At 43.3% G+C, this 26,282-nt stretch overlaps 1 protein-coding gene across 4 annotated transcripts in view; it reads left to right on the top strand.

The window, feature by feature from the left end:
* The window catches only part of hiw (MYC binding protein highwire), a 155,797-nt gene that overhangs the window by 19,196 nt on the left and 110,319 nt on the right, over positions 1-26,282 (top strand). For all 4 annotated transcript variants that reach the window (XM_084601663.1, XM_084601661.1, XM_084601662.1 and 1 more), the window contains 15 exons: positions 555-619; positions 872-1,013; positions 1,147-1,223; positions 3,294-3,498; positions 5,055-5,222; positions 5,314-5,469; positions 7,288-7,564; positions 9,280-9,506; positions 10,664-10,870; positions 15,215-15,337; positions 16,226-16,307; positions 18,500-18,614; positions 19,736-19,988; positions 21,929-22,007; positions 23,382-23,456. In XM_084601663.1, coding sequence (XP_084457789.1) covers positions 555-619; positions 872-1,013; positions 1,147-1,223; positions 3,294-3,498; positions 5,055-5,222; positions 5,314-5,469; positions 7,288-7,564; positions 9,280-9,506; positions 10,664-10,870; positions 15,215-15,337; positions 16,226-16,307; positions 18,500-18,614; positions 19,736-19,988; positions 21,929-22,007; positions 23,382-23,456 — 2,251 coding nt within the window. The remainder of the gene's footprint in view (positions 1-554; positions 620-871; positions 1,014-1,146; positions 1,224-3,293; positions 3,499-5,054; positions 5,223-5,313; positions 5,470-7,287; positions 7,565-9,279; positions 9,507-10,663; positions 10,871-15,214; positions 15,338-16,225; positions 16,308-18,499; positions 18,615-19,735; positions 19,989-21,928; positions 22,008-23,381; positions 23,457-26,282) is intronic.

Genomic DNA, 26,282 nt, shown 5'->3' with positions numbered 1-26,282 from the left:
AAGAGCAATAAAATGCAGAAACATGTGTTGAGGCATCCGGCAACACGAGGGGAGGCACGTCAGTGCCGGTGGAATGCGTTGGGGTCGAGGGTCAAGTGGGTTGGCGCCAAAACAGGGGAAAAGTAAAGTGCGCAGGCCTTGAAAATTCTAGATGGCGCTGCATGATCGAGGTTTCTCTCTCCGCTATCTTACTCTGAAGCAGTTGCGCGGGACGTGGGAGATTTGAATGACACGTTTTAAGTCGGCTATTGCGCCAGTGTTATATGCATAATCAAAGAAATAGCTTTACAGACGTAGTCAACAAATAATCTTTAAATATTTAGAGTATTAGCATATTTGAAAGCTGCTTCAGTGTCTCTTTTATTAAGGTTGCTGTGATGCAAACAGTTTTCGGCGGTGTTTTTGCAGCCGTTCGATAATGGGAACATTATTTTGGCACCTTAAAAGCCGAATTGAGAGTTTACTTATTTTAATCTCAAAACCCTGTAACTCTGTCTTGTCATCTTCAGAATTAAAAATATTGTTTTCATGGTCTTAATGCTGTTTACTTTCAGACTCTGGCCAGAGTGTGTACTTTAGTGATGGAGAGTTCCTGGGTTTGATAACGGCCATGAGGGATGTAAGTTATTATTTCATCTTTGTCATCTTTTGTTTGTGTGTGTGCGTGTGTGTGTGTTACGCCTGCGATAAAAAATTGTGTATTCTACATGCATAATACCTTTCCTTTATTGGCAGAAATTATGTATTGGAATATATTGGAGTATATTGGAATATTCGTATTTTGTATGTATGTGAATTATTGACATCATGTTTAAATAAAGGCAGCCACTTGGAAGCTTGTGTGTGTGTGTGTTTTTTTTTTATATTTCAGGATGGCTTTGTGATCCGTACGTTTCGGCCGTCAGCCCTGCCTATGACATGCTCGTTTGAGCTTAACCTCAAGCTGGCACGCAAGTGTGTTGAAATTTTTGGATCTGGTGTCTTTCATGAGGAAGCTGAAGATCGTCTGCTTGGTAAGAAAGCATGCCTGGTTGCTGTTTTTTAGACTGAGAGATTTGTTGTGTTACGAAGGATGTGGCATACTTCAGTTGCAAAGTACTTTCCCTGTTGCCGTGCTCCTAATTTTGCTGCCGTGCATTTTGGCAGATTTGGGCTGTGAAGAGGAACCTGTGTGTATCACCAGTGGAAAGGATTTTGCTTTAGTAAGGACAGCCTCTGGAAAGGTTAGATGCCTTCTACTCTTTTGCTTTTTCTTTGATAAAGGCTTATCATGTGGGGGACAATGGTGCAGCCATCATGCCTTTTCTGCATCATGAATGCCTTGTGGTTGATTGAAGCACTGAACAGATTTGGATTTCTGTGGCAATTATATCGATACTTCCTTTTTGACACTATAGTACACTTAGATCCTTATTGGTTTGTCATATTTTTATCTTGATTTTGTAGTACAGCAGAACCCCCGTAAAGTAAATTCGGATACATTAAAGTGAAGCTAAAGTCCCAGTTTGCCTTCCACAGACAACTGTACATTTTTACTCCTTTGTAGTAAAGACAGCTTTGATAAAATCGGTTTTAGTACAGTGCTTCACTCCACGGCAACATGCTTTGCACAAAACATCTCCGCACGTGCCCTACCCGAGATCGCAAGGTGAATTTTTTCTTTCTATAAAAAGATAACACCATGTTTTTTTTCTCTCATATGTCGTCTTTAAACGACGGAAGCAGCGAAAGATGATGCCATGTTTATGCAAGGAGGTTATGACTCAGTTATATTCATAGCCATGTTGCATTCATGCTATAGAGGTATTTCCACAAGAAGTAAATATAACTAATTGCTGAAAAAAAATTGCTCACAAGTGATAAGAGAGGAATAAAAGGTACTTTATATTTTGTTTTCATAAAGCAACGAGATGAGTTTAATAAGTAGTCATTTAATTACCAGGCAGCATATTCAGGACCATGTCATCCTCAACAACTGATATTATAGTAAAGACCCTTATATAGTAAAGATTATTGCCAGTCTTAGTGACTTTGCTATAAGGAGGTTCTACTTACAGTAAACATCTTAAATCTGCCATCAGCCATATTGACTGGTGCTGAGAACTTCAGAAAAGCATTGTAATAACAGCAATTTTTTATTATCTCGTGAACACCTGTGCGAGGTGGTCTCGATTTGAGGCAAAACCTTTGTAAGAATTATGTTTTCTTTCCAGTTTTGTCAAGTTTTTTTGCTTTGTGCACACTGTTGGGAACATTGAAGAACAGCTCCAGAATTTTAAATGCCTCCGCTCCCCATTTAGCATCGCGACGCAGTAACAGTGGTGCCTCTTCACAAAACAGCCTCGTCTCGTTTTCAGGATGCTTCACCGTCACGGACTTAAGGCAGACGAAATGGAAATTATGTGAGCGAGCTATGTTTTAAAAATGGTGGACTTCTAATCGTTGGGCCTGCCATAGTGCGCACGAAGTGTGCAAGGTGCAATTCAGTTTCAGGGAGGCCTATTTCAGTGATCGCTGGCTGCGCAGGCCGTACTTGACATGATCCTTCATTCGCGTTAATTGGGACTAGCCCGTCTATGGTTGAATTAATGAGTATGTGATATCATAGAGTTCTGTTGGCATCGGCCCAGAGCACGCTCCTAGTTCAAATTATCAGAATTTCTGAAAAAAGAGTTGAATTGATGAGGTTTTACTGCATATATTTTACCCTCAGTATTATGCATCCATAAATTCTGACTAATTGTGAGTAAAAGCCATTGCTTCTAAAGCCGTTGCTTCTACCTCTTGCAGGTGTTTCTTGCTGCAGTACTTTGACTAGGAGTGCTTATAACATTGTGAATTGTTTTGTCTATTGCAGGCAGATATGCTTAACATGCACTGTCATTAGCAGAGTTTGTATTCATATTAGACTTTGAGAATTGTCAACTTTGTTCTCAATCATATCATAGTATAGCAACAGTTTTAACCATGCATCTATAAACAAAGATCAGTCCATTGCCTGCCGAAAAAGTGCACTTGTGTCGCAGGTTTTTTTTATATGCTTGTTTGCATTGAAATTTGCTTTTGAGGAGTGTTTTTATTTTTCTGCTTTCATAAAAAAGTTGATCAGTAATTGTTGCATTAACTGCTCAATAAACTCTATAACTAAATGAATACAGGAAATGAGCTCCGGAAAGCTGTGCAATGCCAGTAAGTTTTTGTCAGTGCATTGGCGCTTCTGAAATATGTCGCCCACCACCCAACTGGGGCATTGGCCTTTCAGTCGCCTGCTTGACCGTTGCCCATCTGTGCAGATCCTGTACACTGGCAAGGCTCAGAGTCTTGGCATCAAGCAGAGTGGTGCCCCTGCTGGAAAGTGGGCCGAGCTGCCCATCACCAAGTGCCCCAGAATAGGAGACTGCTCAGTGGGGCACGATGGTGCACACGCGTTGCTGGTCTCCGAAAATGGTGCAGCCTTCTTTGTGGGGCTGGCTCGTCGAGGGGAAGATGGGGACACGGGTGAGCCTCACTCTTTGCTTAAAAGTCCAAGTAGACGGGGGACAGTCGTTTTATTTGGATTCACTTTACTATTTTAACATTCAGATACTTGTCGGTAGTACAGTGGGTACTACTAGCGTTTCCTCGGCCCGGTGCTCGGCTTATTTGGAGTGAAATGCCTAGGAAAAGGGTCTTTGAACCCATGTTATGTAAAGAAAAAAAGGCCTTGTGTCATGGAACTCACGGCACTCTGTCCAAAGCTTCCCTTGTGCTATAAAAATTCGCAGTCCTCATCAGCAGCAACAATCGGTGCATTCAGGCTGAAGCATTGGCCCTGTTAAATACCAGCTGTACTTTAAAAAACAAACAAACAAGAAGCTTTCTTTTATTTTAATGCCACCCAAGTTGAAAAAAAAATGTCTGCTTGCTTCAAGTTCAAATTATTCAGGGCCAACTGTGTTATCCAAAACAGTCTAAGCTTCATCATCACTAATAAGACATTGAAGTCTTTTTTTTTCAGGCAGCTATTTATGGCAAGAACTTGAAGATGATTGCTTGGACGTTTCTTTTCTTTATTTGCCATTATGCTACCATTTTTGGACTTGCACTTTGAATAAAAACTAGTGCAGCGCACTGTTGGTAGGATGAAAGCATGACTCTGGCTGAGATAGTCTAACTTAAGAGATATAGTGGTTATAGTTTAGTGCAATCCGCTTCTGTGGGGCGTCACTGCATATGTGTAGATCGCCTTGAAGAAGTCACATAGTTCCTGGTAGCACACATGCCTGCCACGTCAGGACCAATCGGCACGTGCTCATGGGCAGCATGCGGAAGCAGATTGTAGTAGTAGATCACGCTATGCTATAACTTCCTATTATCGACATACTATATAATCAAAACATGGGGAGTGATGAAGTTGGTTATATTTAAAGCTTATTTTTCACAGAAAAGTGACCTTTTTTTCTTTTTCAATTTCACGGACTGTTCGATTATTCGGACCATTTCTCAGGTTTCACTGAGTCCGTAAAAACGGTCGGCGACTGTGACTCAAACATTTTCTCTGGTCCCTTCTAGGCTGAATTAACCAGAGTTTACAGTGCGTATTTCAACTACACACGCTTGCCATTGTCATTGCCATTCCTCTCTTGATGGTTCATTTCGTTGTTACGAAGCTTTCACGGGGGCAAGCATTAAATATCGAAGCATTAGGTGATAGTTAGTCTGCGTAGCAAATTCATTATATCTAGGCAGACTGCTACAACTTCTTTGCATGGAGTTCATAAATACTCGCATGCATAATGTAAATAGTATCATTCACAAGCAGTTGAGTTACTTGTCAGGCATGAAGTCTGCGCTTGGACTGTTCGCAGACTCCCTGCAAGTGACTGCATTGTGCACGAATGACGGCAGTTGCTGGTGTGGCAGCTGTGGCAGCAATGGGCAGCTTAAGTTGTCTGGAAAAAACCCTAATTAGTTTAAAACTTCGGTTTCTTCGTTGTATATTTGTCAAAGGTTACACCTTGGCATTTATTTTTGCACATACTTTGAGGTATTCACTTTTTCTTTTGCCTCTGCAGGTAAAGGAAGGCGTCAGCCAAAGCCCGTGAAGCCTAAGAAGATGTTCAAGATGGAGAGTCACAGCGTCATGGCATCTGCCTGCAATAATGGCACCAGTGCCTTGGTTACGCGCAGTGGGGAGTTATATCTTTTTGGGAAGGACAGCAGTCATGCTGATCACAGCACAGGTGCGTTGTGCCCTTAGTGCATACAGTTCTTTGTTGTGACCGGTAGGAAGTGGCCAACTGTGCTGACGGCTGGTGTTTGTTGCCGTGGCAGGTTTGGTGACGGACCTCAAAGGTGTGGCTGTCAGCCAGGTAGCCTTGGGGAAAGCCCATGTGGTAGCCCTGACTACCGAAGGCCGAGTCTACACTTTTGGCATCAACCATCGAGGCCAGTGTGGTCGCGAGTTTGCCTATCCATCTAGCAAGGACGGTGAGTGTGCATTTTATCGCCGACTTTTATGGTCAGTGCTTCAGGGAAAGCAAGCTCCCCGAGTCATTCCATTTCTTCGCTTTTCTTGATGATATGCGGTAGTGTGATTCCATAAACCAGAATCAGGCATCTTGCCTTCTTTTCTTTATTTGCCTGTTCTGCAGCAACTTTTTCTTTTTTTTCTCAGGCAGGTTACTTGATGGGTATGTTGCCTCTGTTGTGTACACTGTTTAATTTTGTATGTTTGAGACCTGTCTCCTTACTTAGGGAATGAAGTCTCAGTATGATAGAGAGTTTGCAGATGGACAAATAGCAAACCTGCCTTAGCTGAAGTTACTTAGGCTCTCTAATATGGTCAAAACGATTCGGTTTGGTCATCCTGCACGAAGTTAAGGACTTGCATTTGGAGTCATAGTTTGTAAATCCCACCAGCTGTAAATGTAATCAATACATGTGAACGTTGGTAACCGAATGTTTTATCTTCGACTGCTTTGATGCTTATCTTGGATGCCACTGACAGCGCACATATTTTCCTGTAAGCAGTAGTTGATTCATTTTGGTAGTAAATTCTGAAAGCTTTCTGTTCAAGGATTTTAAGGTAACAGGCTTTCTTGACTCACAGGGGGCATAGACGAAAGCGTCAGCCAAAGTGTTGGCAAAAGCATCGGCTGAGAATGTGGAGTGGGTGGTTCTGCACGAATTGTCAGTCATCATGTAGTTTAAGGTAGTGTTAGAAATATATATATATATATATACACCAGTTAAATCTCGTTACAAGAAACACTCGGTTATAAGAGACATTTGAAAATTGTTTAATTGGTTTTCCTATGTTTGCCGTGTTAACAACATTGCGTACAAGAGACACAGGCAGTGATGATGGAAATGTAGTTGTGATAGTAGCAATGATGATGGTTGGTAATGCTAGTGATAGGGATGATGAGGACAGTAATGATACTGATAGCATAAGAGGAAAGAAAATGTCTTTTGCATTTCCACTCTTAATGCTATCCAGTTACTCTTCTTTTTTTTTTCATACTACGATTTCATTCTAATTTTGTTGGCTCATTCCTAACTGAGGTAATGGGTCAAGCATTTAACAGCAATAGGTGACATTTTGTGCCTTCATACATATGTAAGGTGGAGCTGGTAGTGAAGTGCATACAGGTGGTTTGAGGTCGCTTCTTAAAATAAGGTGTCTCGTTTAATTACTTTGACTGAACTGGCATTTTAAATGCAGCTCTTGACTGCTAAAATTAACCATGCAGTTTGGGCAGCTTGCACTCTCCTTCCATTTTCCGGCCGCGCCGTTCTGTCTTTGATGCTGTTTATATTTTTTGTTTTTCAGGGCTTTTTGAATAATGTGTTCACTTATTTTGTATCACTTCTTAGCTCTCTTTCCTGGTGTTTTTCGATGTGACAATTGAATTAGTTATTGAACTGCACATGTCTCTTGATAATAAATGCTTTCTTTTTAACTTTCTAACAAAATGTATCTTTGTTATTTCATCTCCTTGTCCAGTTCATTTGCGCTGCTGTGCTCATGTCGCCCCCCCCCCCCCCCCCCCCCCCTTTTTTTTTTGTTGTTAGACCTGATATACTTTCCATTGTACAAATTGTCCCACCTAGTATGTCTACCCCTGTAAGAAGCTATTCATGCTTACAGTATGCTTTAGTAATAACAACAATTACAATGATAATATTAATGGCTAAGTGCAGTACAAACTGGTAGGCCGAGTCCCTTCTGCGGCCAGGCTCTGCTGGCAAAAGGAGTTTGGGGCTATGCAGCTGACTCAGAAAACCTTTGGGTTGTGTTGACAGGCCCTGTGCACCCCATGGCTCTGGTTGTGGCCGGCTCGGCAAACTTGGCGCACACTTCGGGCTCGCGAAGCGCTGGCAAGGCTGTCCACCATGCTGGTGTCGCGGGGGGAGAGGAGGAAGACGAGGAGCTGGAGTCTGAGGAGCAGGAGATCATGTGCCCACCTGGAAGGCACCGCTGGAAGTACGATCACTGCATGGTGTGCACCGTCTGCGGAGAGTGCACGGGCTACGGGCCTAGCTGCATCGCCAGTGGGCGGCCCGACCGCAACCCGGGCATGTGAGTGCTTACATTTCATTGCTAGGGTACGGACATTTATCGTGTAACGTGAGCCTTTACGCTCACATTCCACATTAAACATGACAGGTCAGGCATCAACAGTACTGTGTTACACTCCACTTGATTGCCACCTACTCGCCAGCCACTTCGTTCGAGCTCAAGATTTGTACTCAAGTGATGCACGCAGGTTCACAATGGGTCTTGGTGAACGTCTTTCATTTCCGTTTCGGTTGCCTTTGACAGCTGTTTTGGCGTGTAGGCACTTTGTGAAATCAGAACTACAGCAGAAATAGAAAATTAGTTCACAATAGAATAGGTTAAAAAAGAACGAAAATGGGGCCTGAGTGGAGCTTCAATTCAGAGAATCTTAAATCATCTCGTATTGTGGAATCAGTCAAATAATGGACATTAACTTGTCCTTAATTGTGTGGAGGTTGAAGATTGAGGGACTAGCTTTGATAAAGAGTGCAGCTACTTAAACCAAGCAGGATTTCAGTAGTCTGCATTAGCATAATTTTGGGTGTGATGCACTCAGTGGCAGTCCAGGGATTGGTTAAAGGTGGGGACGGGGGTGAAGACTTCCTATGGACATTTGCATCGGGCGAGGAAGAGTCAGAACGCCTCCTCTCTGGGCTGTTGCAAACCGGTTCGGCTGCTGCTTCCACCGTACTGACGTCAGGCGCACACAACAGCCCAGCTAGTGTTACGGAGACGCCCAAGGGCCCCTCGTTGCAAAGCTCTATACCCGAAAGAAAATAGAAACAGTGATTTCATTGTTTACTTCTTTTTTGTGCCACAATTTTTGTTTGCTTTGTTGTTGAACAAAAAAATGGCGAATGGCATAGATGTTTTGGCATAACCCATGCTTTAAATATTATCGGTTACGTGAGCAGTAATCATCATCATCGTTATCAGTGGACTATACGCACTGCAGGGTGAAGGCCTCTTCCATATTCCTCCAATTAATCTGTTCCTGTGCTAGCTGCATCCACTTGACACCTGGGAACTTCTTAAACTCATCTGCCCACCTAACCTTACACCACCTCCTGCTCTGCTCTCCTTCTCATAGAATCCAAATGGTTACTTATAGAGACCATCGGGTATCCTCTCTTCACACTACATGTCCTGCCCATGCCCATAACTTCTTCTTGATTTCGACTAGAATGTCTAACTCGAGCTATTTCTCTGACCCACTCTGCACGCTTCCTATCTCTTGATGTTAGACCTATCATTTTCCGTTCCATAGCCCTCTGCGTTGACCTCAACTTAAGTAGAATCTTTTTTGTTAGCCTCCATATTTCAGCTCTGTAGGTGAGTACCAGTAAGATGTAACAGGTATATATGAGCAGTAGTACTCATATGTAATCATTTTATCTTACAATATTATAACTTCAGTAATAGCACCAGTCATTAAATGCAAGTGAAAAGTAAAAGACATGAGAATCTTTTCTTAACATAGCTGTTGCTTCAAATAATTTAGAATATACAAGTGTACTGCTTTCTGTGGACACTCATTTCACAAAAGAAATCAGTCGTCGTCAAGTTTCTCTTTTTTTTTTTCGTCTCGACAAATTCTTCTATCTGCTCCATAAAAGCTCAAGAATGGACATTGGAAAGATGTCCAAAGGAGGGCATCTCCTCTCCCTCCCGGAAACTGCCACCGGATGCGTCATAGTGGATAGTAACTTTGTGCACTGTTGTTCTGTTGCGTTCAGGCTTTGTGGTTGTGGCTTGGGAGACTCTGGCTGCGAAGAATGTGGCTGCTGTCGGACGTGTGCCTGTGAGGAGGACTACGATGCGGAGTTGGCTGCTTGGAACAGAGTGGCAGCACCGGGAGGTGGTGCTGATGGTGTAGCCGCAGTTGGAGCAGCTGGCGGTGGAGGAGGGCCCTTGCTCGACAACAAGCAAGCAAAAGTGATCATCTTTGACATGCGATACGGAGGTGCGTAATCTTTTGTAATGTTTTTTTTCCCTCTCATTGCAGTAAGAGGTGGCAGTGGCATTTGTCGTACCCTTAAGCCATTTGCATAAATCTAGGCTTCTCTCGACTGCTAACTAACTTTTTCGCGGCTGTGGACTATGCAAATGCATAGAAATCAATTTCCCGCATTTTGGTTGTTGCGAGAAGCCAGTGTCATTCTCTGTTTAGAAATTGTGGGGTACCAATATGGGTGTTGGTTGGAACCTACCCAAATAATGTCAGCTCGGATTACTGCAAGGTGAAGGCTCAGCCAGCATTTAGCTTATCTGCACTCTTGCTCTGGAGGAAGGAAAGTGCAGTTGATTGAGGGCGCAAGTGTTTATTACACCTATTTATGCGCGCACGTAACTTCATTAAAATTGAAGGTGGCTGCTGCATTTATTAGGTTGTGTAAGGTTTTGCTTGGTATTCTTTGAAATTGAAGAATGTTGCTTGCTCGACACATTGGTGTTATCTCTCTGACATTGCTGCAAAGTGCGTTCCCACAACTTCTGCGACAAATCAGCCCTACAAAAAGATTGGCATCCACCTGCTGCATATTTTTGTTCTTGAATAGTGCAATCCTGCAATATAGGAGGAGACCCTCAGGATGGACGTTAGGAGTTACTCAAAATTCGAAATGTTATTGGCCGCTACTGCTAATATTGCTTTCAAACAGTGCCGCTATTGTGAGTCTATCAATAGAAGACCATGAACACTTTTTCACCACAGTTGTCGTGCTTGATACGCTAACTTGTTCAAGCAGATGGCAGGGCAACTGTGTCAAGGTGTCACCAGAACTTAGTTATTGCCAAAGTCCATCTTTCAAGAAATTTGAAATGTTTAAGTCAAAATTGTGTTCTGTCACTCCTAATGATCTTTGCTGCAAAAATAAATTAAAGCAGAGTTTGGCTGGTTACACATGATTGCTCACAAAATACTCGAATAAGTGGTTTATAGTGGAATTGCTGAAAATTAGAGGCCCCACTTCTGCTTTTCGTCTGCTCAAGCTATCAACTGCTTAGCTTTTCACTGCTACATTTTTATTGAGGCTTATCTGTGTGCCAGTGGTCAGTAACTAGAGTGCAACATATGAGATGGGCATATGAAGTGTAATCTTGAAGAAAAACCTTGTGCAGGGCGAGTGGGTGCCAGGCTGGAAGACAAGCTACGGCGAAGCATAGAGGAGTACCGCTTCCACTACCGGCGGAAACAGGGTGGCCACTCTCTAAAGGCTGCCAAGGGTTCATCCGCTGGCAACTCTCTGAACCCCTTTCGGTGTGCAAGCAATTCACTTGGCGATGGGGCAGATGTTCAAGACAGGGCTGCCGGAGGGCTGCCGATTGGTAAGTCATTGCCAGCGTGAAACAAGATGTCCTGTTTGGACGACTCCCGATACTTGGGAGAGGTGGTTCAAGGTAGTGGAGGAAAAGTATGTACTCTGATTTTACTCAGAAAAGGACTCTGTGCTTTAAGAGCAAATACTTTAGTGGCACATTGTTTTTTTTTTAAGCGTGAAATGCTTTTACTCTTGGGGTTGGCGGCCCTGAGGTGACATCGAAATAGATTTGAGAGCCAACATCTGGGCACTGAACGAGATTTAATGAGACAAGTTCGCTTTCTCAGCCCTCAGCCAGGACTGGCATCCAAATGCTAGGGACTGCTCGAATGAGTCATTGCCTCACTGCTTTCTGGCTTCGAAGCCAGAATGCAGTGAGGTAAATACCCCCTGTCCTCCAACTTCACCACCTGGCTCGAAACCAAATGCCTTAATGGACATGTCTACCAATTCTCTCACCCTTCCTTCTCCTCCGAAGACTCCAGCCTCCTGTGGCACCTTCAGACAAACACCTACCTGACACTATACGAAACCAAATGTTCATGATGTGGCAACATCCCATCTCTAACGTATACCTATGGACTTGTCCCCAAAAACCCCATCATCTAAAGTAGTGTAATGCATCCCTACAGCTGTGGGAGGACGATGCATGCTTGGACGACCGGCAAGCGTGCCTTGTCATTGCCAGTAGTTCAGCAGAAGCCTCCATAGTCTGGGACTGATGGCCCACCCGCGAACACTCCAGCTAACATCCTTGTCAGTAAAATCATAACCAATCAATCGCTTGAGGTTCCACTGACTGCATAAAAAGCATGGTATAAGGTGTATAAATGTCCTGTACAGTTAATGCTAGATCAGAAAAAAACAAAATCACTTACGCTGGAAAAGATGGTTTAGTAAAGTCACATGCTGCAAATTCTGGTGCCGATTCTGCCAGTGCGCAGTAATTAGTTCAATGACAGATTTTTCTTCAACGTAGTTTTCGTTTTTCAAGCTTGCAACATATTGCAGTTAGTAGCGTAATGCCATAGCTTAAGTGCACCAATGTTTGAATGCTTCATATTTTTTGTGGTATGTTGATGTGCTGCTATAACGAAAAAAAGCACTCAAGTCTGTGCTTGCTTTCCTGCCTCTGCTACTTGAGCCCAAGTTTGTCAAATATTGGAAAAGCAAATTGGGAGACGACCCTTTTCTTTGTACGCCTGACTTCAGTGGCACTTCTGTAGTTTATGGAAATGAAAAACAAATTTGTTGGGAAATAGTTGAGGCTTTTTACATCGCTAAGGCTAAGGGCACGTGTGTGGCTAAGCCGTTGGTTAACCTTCATAGCAAGCAATTCGTTCTTTTAAATAACTCGATAGTAAGACCAGACTTTGGGTTGTTTGTGCCCTTTCATTGTTTGGGTACTGTGCGCACGCACCTCAGTGCGAGCCTTAGTTGTCTTCTTTTCTTCAATAAAACTTCAGTTGTTAGTCCAGCCCCGTGGTGTATGCTTCTCCTCTTCATGTTGTGTCTTTTGGCTGGTTTAAAATGAAGTTTACCAGCTCGCCCAGTCGTCAACCTTGTTGAAACTGGTCTATGTATTTCTTGAGTTGTAAGAAGTGTGTATAGACAAGCGTCAGCCCGTGACGTCAGTGGAGATGTGGCGGCGCTGGCGACAGCAGTGACTTTCGTGGTGTAGGCAAAAGCCCGAACCGTCTGCATTGGATGCACGCCGCTTGCTGCGTTTTCGGGCATAATTCCAGATATTTCTGCAAGTTGTGGTGTGGTTGACTGCGCCACGAGGCACAAAAAAATAAATGACACTTGTTTTAACATGTTTGTTGCGGTCGGATAAAGATGAGAGCGAAGAGCAGCAGTGTTGAAAGCGACAAGTAGGCTTCGGTGACGGATTACCTTCGCGGCTAACGTGCATTGCACTTCTGCACTGCAACTAGATGAGTTTGTTTGCAATCCTTAATTGTCAAGATTACTTTTCGGCAACACAACGAAGAGCGCAATAACAATAAACGCCTGCAGCTCGTGCCCGTTTTGATATGATATCAAGTCACAAGAAGTTTAGACGCGATATTCCGTGTGCGTACAATCCCGCAGGGAAGCTGCACTAGTTCCATTCTGCTGCAGTATTGCCCAAGCATATATTCACACACAAAATAAATAAGCTGCTGCGAAGGTAACCGTACTTACCTTGAGCGGTTACTCCAGCGCGATATTGCCAATATAACAGGCCTGCAGACTTAATTGTAAAATAGCTTTTCTTAGTTTTTATTTTCGCGAGTTTTAAGTGATTTTTCATCACCAGTTCTTTAGTAACACCGTTATGATCCGAGCAGTCCCGCAGCGTTATTTATCATAGTCCTAAATTTTCCTTTTGAAGGTCATTAAGATCCTGACGAACATAAGAATTAAATATCCACGTATAACCTAGCTCTGGTTGAGCAGGATATTTAAGTATATATGGTACAAGGAGTTTAATGTCCCAAAGTGGAATCGGCAATGAGGGGTATAAAATAAGTATAATAAATGATGCTCATTCGAATAAAAAATTGCCAAGTATATTCAAAAACATCAGCAGATCGTGCAAATTTTGCTGCAAGCGATCGTGGAGAACGTTAATTTGCATCTGCACTCATGCGTCTCTCCTAGAGAGCAAAGGGAAAAAAATGAGAGCGTTCTCACTGGCATTCATGTATATATTAACCTGTGAATGACCTTGGCTACGTATGTAAGATGAAACAGACGTCGAACGTCTTTTTTATCGAGCAGGCGAAAACAAGTTGGCAGTGCACTATGGGAACATGTTACAATTACTAAAAAATTGAGTTCTTATTAAATATGAAATTCTATGACTTAAGTTGGCGGTAAAGTGAGCTAGAAATGTAATTTCTAGTTCACTATATATAGTTGCCAATAATATTGTTCCGTGAAAGTGCGTGAAGCAGCTAGAAAGGCGCGTAGTCAAAAGAATCGGCATTTGAAAACACACTTCAGTCATTCACATCGTCGTCCTTTTTGCATGCACTAGGAATAGGCCTGGGAGTTGAGCAATGTTGACTATTAGTCTTTCTTGTACATTGCGCTTTCTCGTTTTAATTTAACTTAATCACTCACTGCAGTCGCCTACGCACCGTAGCCGCGCGCTGTTAAGGCCATGGATAAGGAAGCCAATGCAGCGCCCTTCGCTAGTAATTCCAGCAGTAATTGGCTGGTAACGTGCTGAAATACTCTCCAGGCATAAACCAAACTATTTCTACGCAGAAGTGAAGCTTACGCTTCAGAATATTCGCACGCGGGAACTGATTTCGAAGGCAGTGTCGCTTGGCGCAGTCTAGGCACGCTGCGCTTTTGCCTACACCCCTTGTCGCTGCCGATCGCAGCGCCACCTTTGTTTGCAAACATGACGCTTGTCTATAAGTATGGGTGTCCACCCCAACAGACCTAGTTGCATCTGGTGCCCTCCTGCGGCACTAGATGCAGAGCAGCTTCGACATAAATCAGTAATACCGCTGTCACACGGGCACTTCGGATCGTGATGAAATTAATCAAAATCGAGCTCGATGTGGATCGAGCGTTGCTACACGGCAAATTCAATCACGATCGACCATGATCCTGCTCTACCACCTCGACGAGCAGTCGTTGCCTCCTTCGTTCGCAGACATAAATCAAATATACCATCTAAAAGTAAGGGTTACTCACAAGTTTTGATAAAATATACAATTTTAAGATAAATAACTTTGTCTTTAAATTTGTGTGATTTGAACTGCAAAGCTATGTTCAAACTCTTGACACCATGTGCATGGTTAGGCAGACATAAGCAAACGGGCCGGCTCGACCGCGTTTGCCAGTTTCGGCATGTACTAGTCGCCCGGGGCCCTGCCTGCATGCTTAATGGATGACACAACTGCTAATCGTCCACAAAAGCTAATCGTCCACAAAACATTGAGTAAAACAATGTTTTACTCAAGCTTGTAGTCTTTTATATATATATATATTACAAACAAATCACGATCACGCAGCGACATCTCTGGTGTAGCGATCTAACTTGTTGATCGGAATTGAATGGGCACATATAGCATGGTCCATCTTGACTGCGCTTGAAACTTCAACCACGATCGTTGCCAGTAACGATTGCCTGTGTGACAGCGGTATAAAACACGTGCCAGAAAGGTAGAGGAATAAAGGTTGTCGATGAAGATTCTGGATGTGTTACAGCTGTTTGGGATGTTGTGATAGTTGTTCATCCTGTCACCAGATAAGCATTTTTTTTTCTGCTTTGAGTTTGTTGGTATGCATTCCTGGCTTACGTGTGCTGTGTAGTGACTGGCTGCTCTCTCTTTTGTTTACTTGGCAGAAGATGCTGTGAGCAGCGATCATGAGCGTGAAACATCGAAGCTCACTCTGCTTCCTCCAGCGCAGCTTGTTCTCCCTGGGAACAGCCCTGCTGTGCAGGTGGCATGTGGCATGCATCATACAGGTGAGGAGGAGTAACTCCGCTGCATTTTCCGACAGCTGGGGTGCCGGTCTGCCCCCCTTATTAATGTCTAGGCGCTAGAGGTGTCATGTCTGAAAGAAATGCGTTGTCTGGAGGGGCAATGAAAGGAAAAGAAACAAAATAGAAATAAACATGCAGATGGTGAGATTCAAACTCGCAACATTTTTGCTGCCACAGCACATTTAGTGGGAGCAAGAGAGGAATACTTTATGGGTATACTGTGCTAGTTGCTATGGGAGCGAGCGTGTGCGGTGCCAAGGATTACATTTGAGTGGATAAAGCCTGTGCCATCGCCACTGTACATGCATGGGCCACATATCTTGTGCCTGATGCCAAGCTACAAAAATTAAAGAAACCAAAGACTTGAGAAATTATACGTTGCAGCATGTGCAGTGGCAGCTAGCCATCGATCACTTCTGAATTTTGTGGCGAGAGCCACATTGGCCACAGTCTCGCCATTTCGCCATGCCTGTCCGTACTTGTCTGTGAGAAAAAGAAAAGGAAGAAAAAGAAGAAGAAAACAGATAACTCTGTAGATAGTAGAGGCGAACGACAACAGTGAGTTGCTAGGACAGAAGGTTTGTTCAAGCGTGACGGCGGTGTGCTCCAGAGTTCAGCGTAAAGACGATGTCATACCACTAGAAGTCTTCTACAACCGAATGAGAATGGTCAATGACGAGAGGTAAGGGGTGCTCATACGTGAAGTGATTCCCCTATGCATAAATAAAGCTGGAACCATAGAGAAAACTATACTATGCGCAAATGATATGTCTTTACTTTCAAGCTAAATCTAAGCGTAGCCATTCAGATTGCTCTCGCATAACTCAAGGTTTAACCACAAGCTAAACGTCAGCTAATTTTTTTGTGCAGTGGTGCTCTTGCAGAATGGGCAGGTGTACACATTTGGCAGCAACCAGCACGGGCAGCTAGGGCATGGTGATCTCATCCTTCGGTGAGTACTGTTTTATATATGTATATGGCTCTCTGTCCTTTTCTAGTGTGCAAATTCCTTGTGCGCATGAGTACTTCCAAGATGCTGACTAACTGTGTGCAGCTATTGAACTGAGCTGATTGCCAAACTGCTCGCCAAGTGAAAGATTGACGGACCCAAATTTCCAGATTTCCAACTTGTGAGAGGTCCATCAAGCAGGCGCACGGGGACAGTGGCTTTGGTTGAGCAGAAAACTGTCCACCAAAGGCGAGGTAGTAGGGTTCCAATTGTCCTGTCGATTAACTTGCAACTTGTGGCTGGTCATTAAAGCTCCTACTGTCTGTAAAAGTGTGCTGTGCACCTGGAGAGCTTATCACTCACATCACATCACATCACCTTTGGAAGTCACCAAAAGTTGGTTTGAGAATCGCCCTATTGCTCAAGCTTGCATGTATGCTTTTAGTACATTTGCAGGGGAAATTGTGCTTTGCGCAGGGAAATTTAGCCAGCATGGCTGCCAGTGCTTTCCAATGTGGAAATCGCCATAAAGCTATGCAAGCCACATTTAGCTTATGCAGAGTGGAGAGCTTTATTTTAAGATAGCTTGGACAGGTGACCAGTGTGCAGTAAGATTGCCTCATTTGTCACATCATTCAGGTATACTTGCAAATGTTTTTCAAAAAGCAATGGTAACTAACGTGGTGCATGGATGCTTTGCATGCTGGGGAATTTACTCTAGTGCGTTTGTTGTTTGCGATCGTTTACTGAACCAAGTCCAAATTTTTAAAACTGGCTTTTGTATTTTGAGGATCAAAACAATGAAGGAAGGAGTGGTAATTAGTAGATACTTTTTTTGATAAAATAGACTCTATTCACTTGCAGGAAATTCTCAATGCAATAATTTTACTTCTCTGCTGGTTTTTTCAAAGCTCATGCCTGCCTTGTGACGGAACATTTGCTTATTAAATACTGAAGTCCTTGAAATACCTTAAAAACCTGCGTATAATGTGAAGTGTAATTTTGGGATAGCAAAAACGGGAAAACGATTCTTTCCGCATATAATATAATATTTTTTACGCCTTTTCCGGTTGCTCCGCCAGGCATACGCACTTTCACGTCCAACATCATCCCGCACCAGGCGTCTCGAATAATGCCACACAGCTTCATGTGCTGGTGCTTTCCTTCTCGCACTGACACATTTGATGAGGAATTTCATGCATCATGAGGAGAAGGGCAGCTTACGTTTACCCTGGCAGTCGCAGAACCCACGTGGTCCTCCCGTCGGTGTAAAGCAGTAGGCCGCTTCCACCTTGGATACAGGATGGCAACCTATGAGCTGCCAGTTAGCATGCACCACGGTCGCGCCTGTTGGTGGCTAGCACTGTGTTCAGGTGCGCGGTATGTGTGCATCGTAAGGGTTTTTATATGCGATGCTTTCGTGATCATTATCGTCCGATCTATTTTCTGCCGAGAGCCTCTTGCTAGAGATATCAGTCCGTAGACTCATCTTGGGTACATCTAAACAGTTATCCCGCATTTCTTAAAAATGCAAGTTTAGGAATGTTAGCCAAGTGGCTGCGATTCGGCTTTAGGGTGTGGCCAGGATGGCTGGAAAGGCCCATGAAAGACCTGTGCAAACTACTGAGTGCTGCTTTTGCCACTCCAACATTGTGCGAGGTGCAATCGACTTGCTTCTGGTTGCCACAAGTGGTCACTACTTGTACCGAAGTGGAGCCTGACACGATAAAATCAAGAAAAAAAGCCTCGTATTATGTGCGACGTCTTACGGTATATTGAAGGATCTTGAAGCACAGCCACGCTTGGAGTCTTAATGAAATTAAGGAACATTCCTCATTAAAGTTGACTTGCTTTGAGACAGGGTCAGTGAGCTAACAGATTATACCAGGAACAGTCTGAATACCTTGAAAACAAGCTTGTGCCTAGTCCTCGATACGGCTTGTGAGCAGCATGTTTAAAACAGTGTTAGCGCTGTGTGTCGTGGTGATGTAAATACGTATTTTCTCATAATGCTTATGTTGCGCTGGCCAGTGAATAACTTTCATATTGACCGTGTAAAAGATTTTTTCCTTCTTGCGTACTATACTTCTGCAGACTTGCATTTGTTTGCTACTGTTGCATCTCTTTCGCCTGCTGTTCTGGTTTGCTGCTAGGGCAGTTTAAGATGAAAGCCCTCCAATCTGTGTTCTTTGCAGGGGCTCACCAACACTAGTCTACACATTGCCAGCTGTCACGCAGGTCGCAGCTGGCAGCAATCACACTGTGTTTCTTACTGCATGTGGGCAAGTCTACACATGCGGAAGTTATCAGGTGGGTTTCTGTACTTTTTTATGGCTGAATGTATTAGAGGTTATGCAGTTCGAGTACCAGTGCCAAATTTTTTCCTGCTCTCGGTGTGCAAAGATGTCACCTTTGCTGCATAACTGCGGAAAACATTCATTCGCAGGTTGCACAATTTTAACTTTTGCACTATGGAGTCTTACCTTTTGTGTGACGTTGAATGGATCATAAAATACAGTCATCATCAGCCATTTGCTGTGTTTATTTTATTTTTCATATCTTCTGAAAGTTTTCGGGCAAAAGCTCTACTTCTTGCATGCAAAGCACAAGGTCGTGTCATTCCGCACCAGTGACCTTTAAACTATGCGCCTAGCCACAAGGGGCGCTCGATCACTCGGCATGTGCGCCTAACCACATGACTTGCTGCAACGAAGAACTGGTTGCAAGTGCTAGTCATTGGGTTGTGAAATGAAGACGCCAGGCTGAGTCTGGTCACCCTGCAGATGTTGTGCACCATTTAATGTTTGGACACAGTGAGTAAATCGAAGAATAAAGGTGGTGTGACCTTGACCTAATTAAGCGTCGGCATCCACCTAAATGTGAGACATACTGCACCTTGCTTTCCCCAAAAACTAACAAAGAAAAATTATGGAAAATCGAATGGAATATCGCGGGGTTACAGGGGCTAGTGTGTCTACTCTCAAGGCAAAGCTTGAGCGTCCCCCTAATTCAGACAGTCAAACTGTGCACAACCATGTTTAACACAGTTTTTGCTCATAACTCTATAGGTTGAAGCCATGCTTAAACCACCACATTTTTTTTTTTTTTTGATACTTTAGCATGGCTCCTGTTGTGTCACTCAAGATAAAATGCCTTCTTCTGTTTATTTCCTGTGCAAGAGGTGGAAGGCTGAACCTGAGTACTTTTATTCAATTGCTTGGCTTCATTGCGAGTGCAAAAACTGCACAACCATCTGTGCTTGTGATGTGAGCTGTACAGTACTTGTAAAGTCGCTTTTGGGGCTATACATTGGGCTGCTTGTTGGCATCTTATGATTTTTTTCAATTTGTTTTCCCTTCTTCAGTTTTTTTCCCCTCTCGACGAGTAACTAGAGAATAAAGCTCTGGCTGTTCCCACTTCCCTTTCCTCAGAAAGGTCAGCTTGGCCGGGGTGTGCAAGAGGAAGGTGCTAGTGGGGGTAGCCGGCGTCGAAGCAGCAGTGGAGATGGCCACGGGCCTTGGCATGCTCTGCCGGGTGCTGTTCCAACCATTGGTGTGAAGCGCGGCCGCAGGGCGACCTGGGTTGGTGCCTCGGGCGACCACACTTTTGTCAAGCTTGACGAATTCCTCACCAGTGCCTCCAGCCTGGCCCACTGCAACTTGGTCGCCAGTCGTAGCTGTCTGGGTGAGCTTCGTCTTTGGTGTTTTGTTGCTTTGTTGCCCTAAAAATCTCTCGTGTGTTGGCTTACTCCACAAAGAATTTGTGCCAAGCTTGTTTACGTAAACTCGTGGTATAATAAATTTTTGAGAAGGTGCAGAAATGTGGCCATTCTAGAAGAAACTTTGCAACTTTGAATAGTTTTGCAGCTTCTCGGTGCAGTAGCGTGCAGATTTATCTGGGCACTTTCCAGCAAAGTGAAAAGAACCAAAGGTGAAATGACCAAAAGGGCTTTGCTTTCACTGTAGTCACTTTTGGGCTGTCTTGAACGCACAGCCAGAATGGTTCTATATATCAGTTAAACCTGGTTATAACGAAAGTGAAAAATGTCCACTGTTCTTCGTTACGTCCAGGTTTTCATTACATGCAGTTTTCGCGTGAAGTCGCATGAAGACAATGCATAAAGAAGACCAGATTAAGAATTGGCTGTAAGGGAAACCACTGTGAAAGTATTTAGAGTAAGTCAGAATTATTTGCAGTTATAGAAGTAAAACGTTCTGTGATCGCGCTCCTGGCTCGGCGCAACTGCGGCAGCAGCCTCCATTTCCGACGCGGCTCGTGCGATGCGTCTATGATAAAGCAAGGAACGTTGGGTGGCAGAGGAGTCTGATGGGGGGAGAGCGCACGCGTTCCCACAGCAGCTGCTGAGCAAGGAGGTTCCTGTGTCTTCACGTAATGCTCCCGCTCACCCACCGTTGTTGCCTCAGGAAACTGACTCTGCCTAGCGTCGCTAGCACTCTCCGCTGCGCGGGAGCTCGCGAGCAACCGCATGGCAGCAATGAATGCAAACTGCTCGCCCTATCTTTCTTTATTTGCTTTTTTTTTCCGCTGCTTTTGAGCATGAAGTATATTGTAGGGCCACATTCCAAAAGCGAAAGCAGTGAGTGCTGCTTTCGCTTATTGTATCAACTGCGTTGTATCATGTTAACAACATGTATCAACTGCCATGTTGATACAACATGTATCAACCATGTTGTATCAACTGCGGTCACTTCGTGTTTTATTGTCATGAAACTTGCGGTGCTCTGCCAGATGAGATTCTTAAGGCTTTCTAATATGTAGTAATAGTTTTTGATCCTGGCCTGACTGATGTGACATTGAATCTAACTGGTTGTGTTTTAGATGCAACTGTAATGAGTGGGTCTTTTAGAGACTGTCAGCTGCCTTCTCATGTTTCTTTTGTCAGGTATGCAGTTTCAGTTTTTGATGTTAAACAAAAGGGCCCAGTTTTAGTTTTTCTTGTCTTTTTATGAGTATTGTTAAGTTGTTCAGTTTAACTTTTTTGATATGCGCAACAGGGATGGTGTAGTGGTGTCTTTTATTGCTTTTGCCTTTAAGCTGTCACAGTTCCACACATGCATCAGGCCAAGTCTGCTGTTGTGTACTGCACATCTCCATAAAGCATCATGCATAGGAAATTTTATTACAGGATGCCTGATGGCCCACACAATACTAAGTCAGTTGCAAGCTCATGGCAGTGGGAGTCTTGAACACAGTTCCTCTAGAATATACAAGTGCCTTGTAAATTAAAGTAGCCTTGCACCAAACTGATCTGTAAAGAGTACATACTTGTGGTAGTTGAATTTTTGTTGCAGTTTACAGACTGAGCTGGGCACCTCAGCACCAGTTTGGGCTAACAAGTGTTGTTATTGCTGTAACGCTGCCAGTGTGGATTGCAGAGGTAGCATAGTTGCAGTAATAGTCTGCTGAGGATGATGTGATTGATTGTATATTAGCGTTAGGATGCAAGTTTAACTGTTGTGAACGAGGTGCTGCTGACAGGGCCGTTGTGATTCCTGCAGTGAGTTGTAACTGTTGTGTACATGGCTGCATAGATGCCAGTGTGCTTTTTCATTGTTTTGTTTTTGTTCTTCACTGAAAATCATGTGCGATTGGCATTATTTCAGGGATTGTCTCAAAAGACACGGAGCAAGCATCGAAGTTCAAGTGCCTAATGATCAACCGAGCCGACGGCAGCTGCAAAGGGTTAGATTGCTTTTTTTATAACACGTTGGTAGACTACATTTTACGCTATGTAATTTATCAGTTGGAATTTTGTTTAAACATCTTAATTATTGATATATTGATGGGAACATAATTTACAATAAAATATCATTAATTTGAAATCATTGGGACCGTGAAAAATGTTCAAAGGAACCGAGAATGGCAAAAAAATGGGAACCAGGTATAAAAATTTTGTTTTTGGAAATGTGCAACCATTATTAGACAAACATTAAAAATGCCATATATCTTCTAAAAGTCTGCCCTACCCAACTTGTAGCCCTTGCTGGCCTAAAAGAAGTGTTGACTCCAATACAAGTCGACGCATGCCCTCACCCCCCCTTCCCATTTTCCCGCTTCATCCAGCAGCCAGAATTTAATAGATTGAAAATGAAAAAGTGATTCCCTTTCCCACTTTCCATGCTTGCATGCGGCCTGACTGACCAGTGTCAAACTGAACTGTAGACATTCCTGTATTTTCACATTCTGGCACAATGTAACCAAAGATGACTGGAAAGAGGTTATAATTGGTTCACAGAAAGGGAAAGGGGCAGTATCTGTCACACGTTTATCTGTGGACACCTGAACCGCGCTGTAAGGGACTGGAGGAAGATGGAACTGAATGTAGATAGAGAGAAAGAGGAGCCGTAGTGGAAGGCTACGGAGCAATTTCGACAACCTGGGGATCTTGAACATGCGCTGACATCGCACAGCACACGAACGCCTCTTCGTTTCGCCTCCATCGAAACGCAGCCACCTCAGTCGGGATCGAACCCGTGTACTCCGGCACAGTAGGCGGGCGTCTTACCACTGCACCACCGCGGCAGGGCAAAGACGTTATCGGAAGTTTGCTTTCTCGCTATGTACTGCACGCTTGAGGGGTGAGGGGACATATCTTCCCAGAATTCATGTCAACCTAGTTCATATCACCAAGCATTTTCAGTAAATCAGGTTTCAAATCAAGTGAGCAGAGTGACTTGTTGGGTGAGTTGAACATTATTTTAAAACAGCGCTAGAACACAGACAGATAGAAAGCGACAAACACACATTGCTTTCTATATGTCTGTGTGCTAGCACTGTTTTAAAATAAAGAAATTAACTGAGTTTCAAGAACTTCTATATATTGTTTTTTGGTGTGTATTTTTTCTGCTTCTAGGTAGTACTTTTATTACCTCTATTGTTTCAGAACTTGTTCAGGTTATTATGTTCTCTTTTGTAATGTTTCTGTGTTTATCTTGCATGCTTGTATTTTTGTGACCTTCGATGTGGCATGCAATGTCCCTCACCAATAGGTCTTAGAGGTATTTCATACAAACTAGTGCTTAAACAAAATGCTGTTGTTTTCTTTTTTTCTTGCAGGTTTAATTCACCAGATCAAGTGGACCTGAAGAATCATGCAGTTTGCCTTGACAGTGTGTACAATGTGCTTTGGAGGTGAGGTGGTCACTTATCATGTAGCAGTAATCTCTTTTGTTACCATTAAGTTTTACTTCATCCTTATATTATTGCCATGCTAAATTTTGTGTAGCATTCAAGGGTTTGTTAACTATTTCATTGCGTGTTTTTTTCCTTTTACTTGATAATCTATATGCTTATGACAGAGAGTAAAAGATAAGGGCTTTGCATGTGCCACCTCATTTTCTCATGGTGCCTATGCATTAGTATTTTCAAGTGGCTTGTAAGGAAGGTCATGAGTGGACTGGAAGACAGGACTCAAGGGAAATTTTTAAAGTGCCTAGGCAGCTTGGTTTTTGTAGAAGTGTCACTTCCCCTTTGTTTTCTCTTGCTGTAGCTTTTATAATTACTCTGTACTTACAAACATGGGCTACTGTCTAAAAGTAGAATTTTTTTGGCAAGCAAGAAGAGGCTTCCAGTTGTTTTGCCATTACATTAGATGTACAAGTGTTGCATAAGTTTGCAGAGGACAGAAGGGAATAAAATTCTAGGGAGCATTTTGGACCATTAAACTGCTATGAGGTAAAAACCTCTATCGCACGGTGGTTCGAAGCCCTCCACCATGGCACCTTTATCTCCCTCTTTTTCTTTCACTCCCACCTTCATCCCTTCCTTTAAGGTGTGGCGCATGTGTCCACAGAGAATTGTGACGGATAGTGCGCCTTTTCATTCCTGTAAACCATTTTGAAAGGCTGCTGATACCTGCTACACTGCATCTGCGTCTGTGTGCTGTGTGGTGCGGCGTTCGAGGAAGCGCCAAATGAAAGGCGCTGCACGGATACCCGGCAGGGTCAACTTTGTACATGAGTAAATCGCCTGGTCACGTCATGACCAGTCCTGACGTCATGGTCGTGTGTGACATCATCGTGACATCAGTTGTGGTTACTAGACATGACCGGAGGCGACGTCCGCATTATTTCGACGCAATTTTGACATTTTTGATCATAATTAACTAATTCCTATACAGTCATCAGACTTAGCTTCCAGGCTCATTTTATCTTCTATCTGGTGCAGCCATTCTTTTTCTCCTATCTTTATTTGTTCCTACTTAACGAAAGCGTTACGGACGGACAGACACGATCGTGGCTGCGAGCATGAGCCATTAAAGGCTTTTGCCTTAATATATGCTGGGCTCGAACATAGAACACGTGGTGGAATCAGCTATAGCCACATACATTATTTTGCATTTTTCTTTACTTCTGGGATGTTGGTTCAGCTCTCTGCCTAAAATTTTGTGGGTTATTTTAATTACTCATACTCTTTGGTTCTGGATGGTTCTGCATAGGGCCTTGGTCGAAGACAGTTTTTCGAGCTGTGCAGCACGTTGGGCCTGCACTATCTCCTCCAGCGGTTCTAGATGGTTCTGCATAGGCGACATATGCTGATTTAATTATTTATGACATTGTCTTTAAATTGTCTGGCCATTTTCTTTTTTTCAACAGGTCGGCTATTTTGGAACACTGATGCCTGGTTCTCCTGCTAGCTTAATTTATTAATCTGGCACCTTGTAAAGTAAGGTGTAAGATAATACAGTAAAACCTCGATAATACCTTATGTTTCAGATTCATACGATTTTCCATTTCATACGCTCAAGATCGCAGGCAGTAAAACATTTCCCATAGAGTTACACTATTTTTCTCCCGATTAATATGTTTCCGCATAACACTATTGCCCGGTTAATATGTTTGAAATTTCGACGAATTTTGGTTGTATAATACATTTTGCGATCAACTCGATATGTACAAACGAGCGCTCGCGACACAAGAAACTTATCCACAGCACTCACCTGTTACAGTTGCTTTCCTGTAGTGCCTATGTGCGATGGAGCGAAGCATCAAAGAACACCAACATACAAGGTTTCCATTCCCGCGGAAATATGACTTACTGAGGAGAAATGTGGTAGTTTCTTTGCACCTCTGTAGAGGCATATGGATGAATCATGTGAAAACTACAACGGTTCGCTTGCATACGAGCGGGCCGGGTCTGGGGGATGCAGCATGAGCAAAAACGCAGCGACTGTAAGCCAGCACGATGGCTTCTCCACCTGTCACTGCTATACGGGGGCAAAGCACCCGGAAACGTCCAAGGAAGAAATCCTGGCTCGTCATTGCCCTCCATGAATTAAATTTGTTACTAAATCTCTTCCGCACTTAGGGCAATGTTAATAAGGACTGAATTCTTTGAGAGCTAAAAAAAAGGAGTTGCGCATGCTTGATGTCTATGAATGCTAATCTGCACTTTGCAATGAAAGCCTCAATTCTGACTGCCTTTGTACCTCTTTGAGCAGTTAAATTTTTCAAAATCGGGCAGTTTGGACCATACGTTTTCCCGAATAATATGTTTTTCCTGCTTTTCTTAAATAACATATGACTGAGGTTTTATTTTATTGCATTGCTTAGCCGTAGCGTTAATATGATATGCTAGGAACTGAACAAGAGGGTCTACAAGTTTCATACTGGAAACAAAACTCTAGCTTCATTGTCATCAACATGCAATTAAGTATTGCCAGTGTTTACAGTCATGCACTGTGCACCGTCAGTGCCTGTGTGGTTGACAGCAGCATAGTTGACATAAAGATATGCCTAATTACACCTAGGCAGCTGTATACAAACAGGGAATAATTAATAAAAAATGGCCCCGGCACATGAAGTTTGTGAGAATTTCTCCTGACAATTTTCATTGTTCTGCAGAAATGAAATGAAGCATGTGCCGCATGGCACGTTTGGTTTGTGTTTTCTACAGCTTAGTTTTCTGAGAGTTTTCTGCCGGTGGCAATGGATTTCTTTTGACATAGGTTTCCCAATT

Source organism: Amblyomma maculatum, chromosome 4 (assembly GCF_055883805.1).
Source record: "Amblyomma maculatum isolate TAMU_Amacu chromosome 4, ASM5588380v1, whole genome shotgun sequence".
Taxonomy (NCBI): Eukaryota; Metazoa; Arthropoda; class Arachnida; order Ixodida; family Ixodidae; genus Amblyomma; species Amblyomma maculatum.
This window is presented reverse-complemented; position numbering and strand designations above follow the sequence as displayed.